Source organism: Lutzomyia longipalpis, chromosome 2 (assembly GCF_024334085.1).
Source record: "Lutzomyia longipalpis isolate SR_M1_2022 chromosome 2, ASM2433408v1".
Lineage (NCBI taxonomy): Eukaryota > Metazoa > Arthropoda > Insecta > Diptera > Psychodidae > Lutzomyia > Lutzomyia longipalpis.
Window position 1 is genome coordinate 14,511,129 of NC_074708.1, and position 13,210 is coordinate 14,524,338.

General features: G+C 32.7%; 2 protein-coding genes across 4 annotated transcripts in view; one reads left to right on the forward strand and one right to left on the reverse strand.

Moving 5' to 3' along the window:
* Window positions 1–13,210, forward strand: part of LOC129790857 (uncharacterized) — a 679,906-nt gene that overhangs the window by 456,540 nt on the left and 210,156 nt on the right. The window lies entirely within an intron of this gene.
* The window catches only part of LOC129790854 (TOX high mobility group box family member 3-like), a 108,866-nt gene that overhangs the window by 15,520 nt on the left and 80,136 nt on the right, over window positions 1–13,210 (reverse strand). For all 3 annotated transcript variants that reach the window (XR_008750634.1, XM_055828657.1, XM_055828656.1), the window contains 4 exons: window positions 12,936–13,156; window positions 12,609–12,861; window positions 8,887–9,056; window positions 2,546–2,681 (listed from right to left, as the gene is read on the reverse strand). Coding sequence is in view for 2 of the 3 variants with exons in the window: in XM_055828657.1 (XP_055684632.1) it covers window positions 2,546–2,681; window positions 8,887–9,056; window positions 12,609–12,861; window positions 12,936–13,156 (780 nt within the window). In the remaining variant the exon portion in view is untranslated. The remainder of the gene's footprint in view (window positions 1–2,545; window positions 2,682–8,886; window positions 9,057–12,608; window positions 12,862–12,935; window positions 13,157–13,210) is intronic.

Consider the following 13,210-nt stretch of genomic DNA (forward strand, 5'->3'; position numbering starts at 1 on the left):
GATTGACACGGACCCTTGACGCCCCCGGAGAGAGCACCTCAGCTCCCACCAAAAAAGCTAAACTAACCACGTCAAGAAAACAACCATCAAAAAAAAAGAGGAAAACACTGTTGATGTCTTCCTGAGAAAATGGTATTTTGCAACTTTTTTCTCCCTCCGTCAATTTTTCCAGTTTTTTTCCTTAAAGGGAAATTTCTTTATTGTTGAGCTAAATTTGGGTCATTATATATTGTATACTGTATATTAAAATGAATAAAAAATATCAAGGAAAATACAGAAGAGAGGAAAAAACAGTGAAGCAAATATAGAGGAGAAGAATGAAGAAAAATTAAATTTGTCCTTTCACCAATTTCTTTTTTTTTCACGAATTTCATTTTATCCCATCTCTACGGATTTTTCTCCTACACACCAGGCATTGCCATTTCTCCCGGACATAATACCCTCTAAAAAATTGTGTTTTTGGTTAGAAGAAAAATAGATGAATGTGGAAAAAAAGTGAAAAAATGAAGAGAGAGCATTTTGTTGTAAATTGTGTTAATTTGTATTTTATACTTTGTACTTTTGGCATCTTAAGTGGATTTGGTCACGCAATTCATCCACTATTTCACAGTGTTTGTCGTTTAATCCAACTAATTGGTTTTTGTAACGCCACTATATATTTTTACATATCAAACAAATACTAAATGTGAACAAAGATTTATCACCTTTTTTTCATACTGAGAAACTTATAAATTTTCTAAGAATTTTGATTTCATAAAAAAAAGAATTTATGCAAACTTGAAAAATCCACTTGAAGTGTGTTTATGTTCCCTTCGTGATTTTTAGATCTTTTCTAGGAAAATCAATTTGTTTATCGCAAGAAAAGAAAACAAAAAATATAGAATTTTATAGTGGCAAAGAAAATGAAAAATAAACAAAGAAAATAATATAAATTAAATTACTTTTCGACTCCATTTACCCACCTTCCTCAGGTATTAATTAGATTAGTGAAATTAATTTAATTCCATAAGAGTAATTTTATTCAGAATAAATTTAAAGCCTAAATAAATAAAAAGGGAAATTTTTTCTCCATTAAAACCTTATATTTATTTACAGGAAAATCTATTAATAAATTTTTGTTGATACATAAATGTGATAAAAATAGTACCTCAAGATAACAACACAACTTTTCCGATGAAAATTCTCCAACATAGAGTATAGAATGAAAAGTCACATGTGTGTGGTGTTTTTTTTGGGTACTTGGAAGCCAAGAAAAGCCCCATCAGATATTAATAAACTTTTAAAACTGCCACAAATTGATTTTTCAAACAAGAGAAAACAAGGGTGGGTTTCGTTGTGATAAACACATGATAAAAGAGAATGGTGGAAAATTTATGCAAAAATACCAACGCGGAAAGCCTCAAAGTGAAGGGAAAATCAATAAGAATGGATGGATATTTTTAGCCTTTTTTTTTACTCAATCATTCACCGCAGCAATGTTTATTTGGCCTGTATAGGAACCTTGAATGTTTAATTAAAATCCGCTCTCTCCTTCTCTCTTAATAATATGGGCAAAGAAGTTTCGTTTTGGGAAGAGATTTTCAATCTTAAGCAGGGGGAGGGGGAGTCTGCTGTTCATCTCATTAGAATGTGGTGCACATACACACATGATGGGGTGTGAGAATACATCCCACTATCATCTCCACACGTTGTTTCCCTTTTTACTACCCACCTACCCACCCAATTTTCACTATTCACACATCTAACGACAATGTTAATGATGATGATGATGAAAATTAATACGACATACACTAATTGCGAAAGGATTTCTCACATGTTTCACATTTACACACGAGCCAAACACACAAAATGCTCCATGTTGAATGTGCATTATCTCGCTGGGTAGACGTACAATGTTTCAGTGCTTGGAAATAAATAACTTAATTATCGATTTTGCAATTAAATTTAATGACAAACTTGATATAATGCTGTCAAGCTGAATTATTCATTTTGAGAAAATAAACAAGCGCCAGATTCTCTTTTAATGCCTTTTGCAGCGATAGACTCAAATAAATTATTCAAATATCAACCATCGCCGTGTCTAGTGAGCTTTTTTCTTTATAATATTTTTCGCCTTAGATTTCCATCAAATATTCCCTTACATCACCCCTCGGTAAATCTCTCTCTCTCTCTACTAATACCTTCTCAAATCCCCTACACTGTTTTTCATCACTTGATTTCCTTAAACATCAAAAGGAACGTTGGTTTGGAGAATAAGTTTCACAAAGGATTTTCCAGCAAAAAAATATTCCACTGATGGGGGTAGGGAACACAGTATGAAGAAAAAAGAAGAGAGGACAAAGTGAATAGGGGTGAGAAAATGGCAAAACGAACGATGGGGAGAGATTAAAAGGAGGCAAAATAAATAAAAAGAAAAACTTTCGAAGAATTTCCATTTGGTGAGCGCACGTGTGGGGAAAATGTGGGGACAATTTAATTGATTTTTGCGGTAAATTATTGACTGAAGAATGGAAAAAGCAAAAGGGAAAGCGGAAAAATTACTCACATTTTTGTGTTCCGTTGCCAAAACATCCCACATTGATGCCACAATTTTCGATACTTCCCCAAACGATGCATTGGGATTTTGACCTTTGATGGCAGCCTGGGTATCACGGAAAAACAATGCATACGCCGACACTGGTCTGAAATTAAATTTAAAAAAAGAAAAAAAAAGTTTAGTAAAAATCTTATTTAACTTTTCAATTTAAAGTTTTTCTTTTCACGAAGAAATTTTTCTTAGCTGTCCTAATTTCTTGCAAGTATAGTTAATGTATTTTTGTAAGACCTTTTATTTTATCTGCTTGAGAGAACCCATAATTTTCTCTTACAATGTTGCATTTAATCAGCTCTTTAAATAGCATTGTTATGCTGAAATCGTTCAAGAAAATCAAGAACACTAATTAGAAATCGATTTCCATTCAATTTTTTCTCAATGACTTTGCAAAGAGTGAGAGAAAATTATTATAAGCAACTTTTTTTTTCTCATTGAGAGCCCCCCAAAACTCATTCAATTAAATGAGACTTTCTTCCTTGAAATTCCACCGTAATAGCATATTATTTTGTTGGATTTCAAAGTGCAAATTTAGTTATTGATGAAAATTACAAAAACAATAATAGCTAATCTGTGTGTTTTTTTCTTGCAGAGATATAGATAAAGATTGTGGATAATAAAATAGAATTTATTATTTTTGTATGTATTGTATAGAAAATTGCCTTTACAATTTCAATTAGTCTGCTGTGAGATTTTGTTACTCTCTTTTTCTCATGTCTTCATCTCCGAAGGTCTCTCTTACATCACATTTACACCAACCAAGAGCAACATCAATTTATGTACACAACGCTTAACTCATGTTGTATTAAATTGATAATTAATTGAACAGAGTGAAAACCATGAACCCACATCACAAAACTTATTTGCATTTTAATATACTATATATACATATATTGTTGGGTACGTATAAATTAATAAATTTAATTAATTTTTAATGAAATAGAAGTTTTATATATTATTATTGTGGGATTTTATTGCAGATTTTCAATTCATTTTTTTTACCATGTTGTTTCTTTTTTTTTTTGTTCAAACCAATATCGCGTTTTAAAGTGCAAAATTGTTGCGATGAAAAAAAAAAGTTTGTATAAATTCCTCTTTTGTGGAGATGAGAGGAGCGATAGAGCAGATAGAAATTAAATTCTTGCATTTATTATTGTACGAGAATTTAATAAAACTTTTTTCGCGCAACTTTGGCATCTCTCTCACTTCGCTTATTCTTCAATTTAGACAAACTTCCACACAACACTTTTTAAGCGCGCGCGGGGGTGACTCATCCTCACCCACACCCACCCTCAGTGAAAATTCCAACCACCATAGCTGGTAGACAAGTGCGAGAGAAACATTTCCCTTCTCTCTGATACGAATGAGAAAAAAAAGAACCCACGAAACAGGTCTCACGATGAAAATTTTCTCTTCGTGCTGTTATCGAAAGAAAATCGCGCGCACAGTGTCTCTCATTTCTCTCTTGTCACTCTATCCGGGAAAATATCCACCCACCACCCCCCTCAACTCCACCCCTAGTCGCTCGTTTTTTCATCTCTCACCCATTTTACGACAAAATAAAATAAATGGGATGTTTTATAGTCGGTAATATAAAAAGGAGAAAATAATAAAAGCATGACAAGAATAATTTATGAGTAACGAGAACAAATTGATTCTAATCAATAAAATAACGTTTATTTTATACTAGAAAATGTATAAAATGGATATATTTACTTCTTCCAATGTGACTTCTCTGTCTTCCTCAATTCCCAAACACCCCTCCCCCTTCCTCATCACTCTTCCTGACTCCCTTTTACCTATATACATATGTACAGTACATTGTACAATATGCCATATAATATGCTTCTTGGACGCCAAATTACGATGATTGAGGAGCACGATGATGAAGAAGAGTGTAAAGTGATTGAGGAAGAGAAAAATGGCAACGAGGAGGTGGGAGAGGTAAAAAAAAAAGAAGAAGATGATGATGATAAATGCAAAATTGTTACATTTATCGAGGGAAGAATATGAGAAGAGAATAATAAATATGTTTTATACCCACGGTAAAAGATAGAGAATAAGAGGAATATTGAACAAGAATTTTCATAGCATCTTCTAAATCCTTTCCTCATCAATTTCCTTACTCGTTACAATATTTCACATAATATAAACTGCTTCCTCCCCCCTCCCTCCATCATTTTTATTTTAACTTTTCCATTTATATATTTTATTTTCCATTTTGTTTGTGTCTCCTCCGAGGGGACAATAAATTTCAATACGAAAAAAAGAGGGTGATTTAAGTGAATTGAATTGCAAGTGAATGTGATTTGTAATAAACATAATGTTTGCAAACTACTGCCAGATATTGTTGGAATGAACAATTTAGCTGATAGGACACACAAAAGCAAACAAAATGGTAAACTCGTAAATTTCCTTCAATTGTTTGAAATAAATAAACAATTCAAAATATTTAAAAATCTTTTATGAAAGTAGAAAATATTTTTATTGATTTAAAAATGAACGATTTGGTTGCAAGAAATTATCTGACGATAAACTGCCGAATATGGTTTCGATTTTTATGTAAGTCTTATGAGAAGAAAATATCAATTAATGCCACAGAGAGATTTTGATTCTTGTCTTAAAAAAAATTTTACGGAAAAATCATTAGAAAAAGTATAAAATTTTAAAAGATTTATTGGTTATGTAGAGAAAATCTGCAGAAATCTAACATGAAAAGGTGATTATCTGCAGAAGAAATGTCGACTACTTCTGTAAATATAAATTTAAAATTGCTACACATAGCTGAGTTTCAATTTACAGTGTCTGTGTGTGTACCGTTTAAAAGAAGAATTTTCTTTGCTAATACTCCACGGAATGTGGAAAAACATACAACATGACCATTTAATAAGAGACAATTTTCGAAAAGATAAATAAAATAATATTTTCTCAGCGAGATATATTGACTCTCGTCTCTCTCTTCATCTTAAGATGTTTCTTGAGTCTCATACCACGTATATTGCAATTTTTCTTCGTTGCAAGATTAAAAATTGAATACAAGGACTCGACGTTTACTTCCCCGTAAGAGACTTGTATTACATAGTACTTACATAGGTAAGTACCTACTTTAAAAGCAAATAAAGGAAGTTCTTCTTAAGTAAAAAAAAACAGCCTAATCAAAAATGAAAATCTCCTCTACAAAATTTCACGATCTTACAGAATTAGTGCAAGCTTTCAGCGCTATATAAATACTTTTTTTGTATCTGTCTCTCTCTGAAAACATTGTCATTTTAATTCAATTTATGTGGAATTGTATACACAAGCAATTTATGTAATAAAATTCATACTCTATATATCCATTTATTCAATATTATTATATGTATTTTTGCCATTCATTTTTCTTCCTTTTATTGCATTTTGTCCCTTTCACTTCCCCACTCCCCCCCTAAACACCCACACACACATGATACGAAAATGTAACATAAACTGTTAATGATGGCAATAGGAAGTAATAATTTCTATGTTATAATTTGTAGCAAGATAATGAAATTTAATTGGTACACAGAGAGGAGAAAATGTAATACCAAAAAAAGAATGATTTATTTCGCATTTCTCTCCCTCGCAATCTTCGTAAATTAAAATAGAGCCGTTTAAAAAATTTTTGTCCTTTAGATCTGCATTCAATTAAATTTTAATTACATAATGAAATGTACTGGTAAGCTGACCAAGCTTACGAGAGCTGTGTTTCTTTCAGTGTACCAATTTTGTGAGAGCAAACTAGAACGCGAATTTGTTTAAATACATGCAAAATCGGGAAAAGTTGAAAAGTCATCCCCTAAGAAATCTTTAAAATGCCATATCTCGGGAACGGCTCCATAGATTTTCGAGTTTGAGCTATCGTTGGAAAGGTCTTAACTTCAACTATAACATATTAAAATATGAAGTAAATCGATAATGGCATTTTCGAAATATTCGAGTTCGAAATTTTCGAAAATTTTGATTTTGACTTTAGCGCCTCTCGTGGTCATTTCTCGAACTTGCAATGTTCTAGACATTTGTAGGGCTTCACGAAACCTTTCATTTGCACTTGAGTTGATCAAAATCGGACTTGTGGAACCCGAGATATGACATGCCAACTTTGGAAGGCTATATCTCGAGAACGGATCCATAGATTTTCTTCATTTTTGGCATGAAGCTAGATAATATGGTCAACTATAACATATCAAAAAATGAAGCAAATCGATAATGGCGTTTTCGAGATATTCATCGAAAACTCATCGAAAATTTTGTTTTTGATTTTTGGCCCCCTAGCGGTCACTTTTGAAACTTTGGATGTTCTAGAGAGTTGTAGGGCTTGTTGAGAGCTTTCATTTGACCCCGGGTTGATCAAAATCGGTCAAGCCGTTTTCGAGTTATGGTCGATTTTCGATGAAAAATTGTGGCGGCCATATTGACTAAACGGCTTGACCGATTTTCGAAAATGAGGTATCGTTGGAAAGCTCTTGATGGCCCCTACAACATATCAAAATTTCAGATTTTTAGCTATTACAGGGGCTGAGATATAGCGAAAACAAAATTTTGAGGTTATTCAAAATGGCGGACGCAGGGGTGGGGGGTAAAATTTGACGTCATAATCTGACGTCTTCCAGTCGACTTTTAAACTTTGCCGTTTACCGCAAGTCTCTATCTATTACCGTTCTCTTGCAATTTCGGGTTGAACCACGGACGGACGGCCGGCCGGCCGGCCGGACGGCCGGCCGGAAAAAAAATTTTTTTGGCGCATACGTTTTTTGGAATGTGGGGACCCTAATTCGTGCTCATACCAAGTTTGAGCCCGTTCTGACGACTTTCGATTTTGCTCGGTACACAAAAGCTGTGTCTGAAAGAAACACAGCTAAAAAGCATAATGTGAAAACTACCAATTTTGCCATAAATTTTAAAACAAAAATATTTATATAATTCACGAGTTTAATATTTTTCTCGTTTAATCTAAAAATAAATAAATCTCCAGCTGAGCCAATAATTTTTCAACCCACCCCGTGTGTATATAATACAAGAAAAAATATTTGCATTTAACTTTTATTTGCAAATTGAAGAGTGTATAGATTTTTTTTCTCTTTTTCCTCCTTCCTCTTGGAATGCGAAAACAAAACAAGCAATCAATTTTATGCTGTTTGTTAAACAAACGCATAACATTTTTTTAACGGAAAATAATCTCTTTTTCCTTGTCTTATATAATAAAAATAATAAAAGAAAAATTCCCTTAAGCTATTTTGACAATATGCATACAAGCATTAAAATCATTTTGCAATTCAAATGATTATATCTCATTGTTGTGCTCAAAATTGCTTGATTGACAATGTCTATAAAGTAAAATGTACCTACATTTTATAAAACTAAGCAATTTATCGTGTGCAAATAGAGAAATATTATGATGAACAATGAGGCTTAAAAATTTGCAGAGAGACACATACAAATTCTAATTGAAAATTCTTTAGGAAATACATTATGTACCTACTTAAAATTGAGTTAACCTAATACATGGAAACATTGTAAATGAAAGAAAATAACATGACAGCCAGACAATATTTCGATATAAATCTCAATCATTACAGGAAGATTGTTACAAGAGAGAAAAAAAAACTCTTTTTCTCTTCCTCAAATTGTTTCACATAGTACCAATTTAAAAAAATCAAGGGCAAAATATATACTCACACAGAAGATATATAAATGAAACGCAAATTGTCTCTAAAATCTTACAAAGACGCAATAAAATGGTGAATTTACAATCGATCCAATTTACAAATTCAACTCAATACCAAATGGAGTGTCTCTTGAAATAATTCAAATTATTTGCAAATATACTCGAATATTTGTTAATTTATTCAATTGTGTGACAACACACAAATTATATTGCAAGGATTCTCCTGGCAAAATATATATAGATTCATACGCAAACATTTGATCAACCACAAAATTCTTCTAAATTGGTTTCTTTGCAAATATAAAACATTTCAATCGCGTGACTCCATTTTGTGGTTTGAAGGAAGTTTTTCTTTATATTTTGATGAAAAAAAATCCAATTTATGATTGATGAATTTACTAAACAAACTTCATTATTTTTTCCATAAATAAATTGTTTGATTAAGAAAGGACTGAGCTATTAAAAAATTTTGTGAGAAGGAATTCATTTTAAAAAATATTAAAATACTGTAAAGCATACGCTTATGAAGCATATGTACAAGCAGCATTTATTAGAAGAAGGTTTATTGTATAGGCACTTAAAAAGACAAAAATAAAATTAAAAAAAAACTCACTTTTGTGGTTCATTTGGATCTCTCTTCTTTTTCTTCTTCTGGACTTTGGGTTTCTTACTGGCCGCTGATGAGTTTGAACCCTTCATACCCTGCATATTTCCACTTCCATTGGGTGAATTTGCCGAATCACTCATTAGTGGTTCTGGTGATGGTCGTTTCAATGTATTTACCTGCAAAGAAAATGCATTTTTATTTTATATCGTTGTTGTAAAATAATTCTCCTGTGAATAATTGCCCCAAGAAAAATCAATGTTTGCGTAATTTTTCATTAAATACAGCTAAAAAAAAAAGGTATAGGTATATAACACAAAAAAGCCATATTTATTATGAATTAATGCTCTGTGGTGAGGAAGAATAATAAATATGCACAGAGAACAAAAAAAACGTAGGTATGAATATTTCATATCAACATGAGAATGAGTGTTTTATTTTAATTTGATTTAATTGAAAAAAAAAATCCAGGAAAATTTCTATAATTAGAAAAAGGTAAAGGGTTAGGATTTTATGGGGCTTTTTATTCAATATCGCCCGCAGTTTTTGTGTGGAGTGAAGTTCGATTGAACTCACTTTGATTTTGTGTGATTGTTTTTTGTGCGATTTTATTTTTTGTGTGTGTGCACTTCTCTGTGCACACATTATTTTGTGCGAAAGAGAGGAATGGAAGGAAACCGGTATTAGGAAACGCTTGGCCAAGGAAAGGTAGAAAATCTACCCAGCAGGGAATCGAACCCGCTTCGTGGCGATATTGGGTATGATCAAATCGGAGCGTTAACCGATTGACCTACCGCCACCCTCTATAATTAGAATTAAATTAAATTTCAATTAGAAAATTAAATTCGAGAGAAATAATCAAAATTTCCCATCAGTTTCTCCCTGCAATCATTCCCATTTATAGAGACAACTTCTCTTTTAAGAAGAGACACCCAGTAAATTTTGTCTTTCTATCGCGATGTCCTCAATTTATCCATCTTCTTCATCGGTGTTGGGCTCTTTGGCAAAGTGAAACTCTTTAACTTGCAACAGACATCCGGTTTTTTTTTTCGAGATAAGGAAAATTTATTAATCAGAAAGAATGCTGCTGTTGTCTCCATGAAAGATGAAATTGGCAAAGAAGAGATATATCCCATAAAGTGTGTAGAAGTCATTTGATTGAATAATAATGGCAAACAACTCTTGAGATGCAATTTTTTTCTTCTTTTTATAATCTTTTAGCTATTTAAAACTTCTATGTAAGCTGCAATTTATGTTTTTCCATATGTATGGTTTGTATATATGCAACCAACATACCAACCAGTTAAAACTTCCAATTTCTCTTCTTATTGTCAGCTGCATGGAGTGAGTTTTAATTTACATCACTCTGCAAAACTTTAATTTCCCATTTTCTCTCTCAGATATTTGTTAAATATACATATATCTGTGTATTGCAGGAAAGGTATTTTATTTAAAAAAAAATCAAAGACTGTGAGTAATTCATTGATTTTTGTTGCGAAAGTCTGTGTGCTTTTTCTTATTGAATTCCAGCGATGTTTCAATTTATTTTAAATCATCCTAACAAATCAAAATATCGCTATGAAACTACTAAAAGGTATTCCCTTTAATTTTTTTTATTGTGATTCTTGGAAAGAGAACAGCTTTGTTCATTGAATTCATTTAAAACTTTACTAATTGCATTCATTGTTAAAATTTTAATATACTATGCTGAAAAGTTTAATTAAAAATTTTAAATAAATATTCCGTTGCAATTAATTGACAAACACCCACCTCCACAACATCATACTCATATTTTTTATTTATAAAACATTTTCATAAGAAAAAATATATTTCTGAAAAATCACTTTTCTGCGTCATTTTAATTTTCTCGTGTTTTGATGATGGTGTTCCCCCACTGCTCATTTCTGATAAATTAAAATTGTAAACTTTACTATTTTCCCGTAATACTTCCTTGTGGGCTACCCACCCCCCACCCTGCCGTCTTTGGGTCCCCGTTTTTGCGTTTATTTGCACACATTTCCCACTGAAAATTACTAAGGGAGAAAAACTTTTCTTCATCCTAAGAGGTTTCTTTACCCATTTTCCAATTTCCAACCACAACCCCACCTCTTGTTTTTCTTCATCACTCACTGGAAAAGTTTTTTTTTCTTACACATAAAATTTACTGAATATTTTGCGTTTAATCTTCGTTGGGGGGGTGCTTTTTTCTCCACTCTTTGCAGAATTTCTGCCTTCCTCTTTGATTACTTATGAATTTTTTTTTTTAATAAAAATTTCATACTAATTTCTACTGCAATTTTCTCATTTTCAACACCCCCTTCAACCCTTGTGCCTATCTCTGTGTGTGTCTTTGGGTGGGAAATGCAATTTTAACCTTTGCGATAAATTGCAATTTTCACTCACTTTCAGCTAAATGAGATGGAAAATTGCAACTCATAAATTACATGCATTTAGCAAAATATTTCCCTTCCAATATTAATATATTTTACGTACATATACGTATCTACGTGATAAATGTATTTTCTCACACATTTTCTCCCTTCTGTATTGGATCTCATATGTATGTAATTTTTGATTCTCAAAATTGATTACATTTTGCAATATATCCTCCATACGAAGATGAAGTTATATGTTTACGTTATTTACTTTATTTATAGCATCCTCTTAAAAATATCAAACAGATATGATATTTTCAGCTAATAATTTTATCCAATCAATTCTATTTTTAACCCTCCAACACCCATTGATTCCTTCCAACGTCTAATTGCCAGGCTGAGTAGCAGATTTTGTATATAGGCATGGTTGAAAAAAAAATGTATTAAATCGATAAATTTCATCCCCCTTTCCTGACAATTTTTTTCCCTTCTCAACCCTCCATGCTGAATTGCCAATTTCTCTCTCTCAATACACTTGATTTCGGACGAGGAAAATTGAATTTTCCATCGTCTCCGCGTGAGCCCACAAAATAGCGTATGCATTAAATTACCCGCACCCCGCCTTCCATGCAGAGAGAAGGGTGGTGGTACACACACTCACCGGCAAATTTTGAGTGCAAACAATCTCTTCAGCGGGCCTAACAAGTGTGAGAGAATAATTAAATTACGCTATTTGTTTATACGGCAAATAAAACACGGTATAAGGTACGTTATTATATTAAAATTTGTATTTATAGTGCTGTGAAGAATCCTCAAGAGGTGCTTGTGGAAAAATTCCGCACGAGAAAGGGGTATACACAACACAGAATGAATGAGACGTGAAAGAATTTAGGGTGGTATATAGCACATTGGAATGCCTTCAGCAATGAAAACATTTCGCAAGTTGATTTTCTTCTTTTTTTTTATTATATCCTTCAATAGAAAGTGCTTCGTTTTATTTCTTTAAAATTAAATTTCGTTTCAATGAATGAAATGAAGTGTTGGCATAGTCATGGGTCCTTACACCATTTTCTATATACATGGATTTAATGACTTCGAAAAAAAATCTTAAGGAAATGGTGGAATTAAAGAGACAAAAAAGAAAAGAAAATGTGGAAAATTCAAAGTAATAATTCAATAAACATTTAATTCCTTAAACAATAAGAAAGTTTTCTTAATGGAATTGTAGTTATTTTTTTCTTTCTTAAACTTCAAGTTGTAAAAAACTTTCGCCCAACATTAAAGACTTTGAAAAAAAAAAAAAAGCTCTGTACCAAAAATGATTAAGTTAATAATAATAAAAAATGATTTACTCACAGGAATTCCATTATCATCACTATCATCACTGGTTGTTCCTGTCTCCGTTTGCCCGTGCACTCCTTGTGGTGGCGACCTCCCAATGTATCCACCTCCTGTGCTGATTTGCGGCGACATCTGTGGGGCCATCTGTGGTGACTGCTGGGGCGGTTGCATCATTAACATTTGATGCGTTGGTTGTTGCGTCTGATGGTGCGTGGGACTCGTAAGGGGATAATTTGGCTGACCCTGTGGTGGCATTGAGTAATTCGTGCTGGAAAGCCAAAAAATGCAAAAAAGGAATTAGCAAGGCAAATCTCCGTGTAGATGATCAACAATGTAACTCACTTGTGGTGCCCCATGTGCTGAGGTTGCTGTTCCGAGTGCCATTGGTGACTATAGTGATCCCCCATCATGCCCATATGATGAGGTGGTGTAGAATGCATCTGATACTGATGCTGTGTCTGCTGTGGCGGATGCTGTTGCTGCTGTTGTTGCTGTTGCTGCTGCATATGAGGCATTGTAGGAATATCAAAGTCCTCATCTCCAAAAGATGGCGTATGAAAGGTCTAGAAAGAGACAGTAGGAATTTTAGAAGAAAATTTCAATATAATCCAATAAGA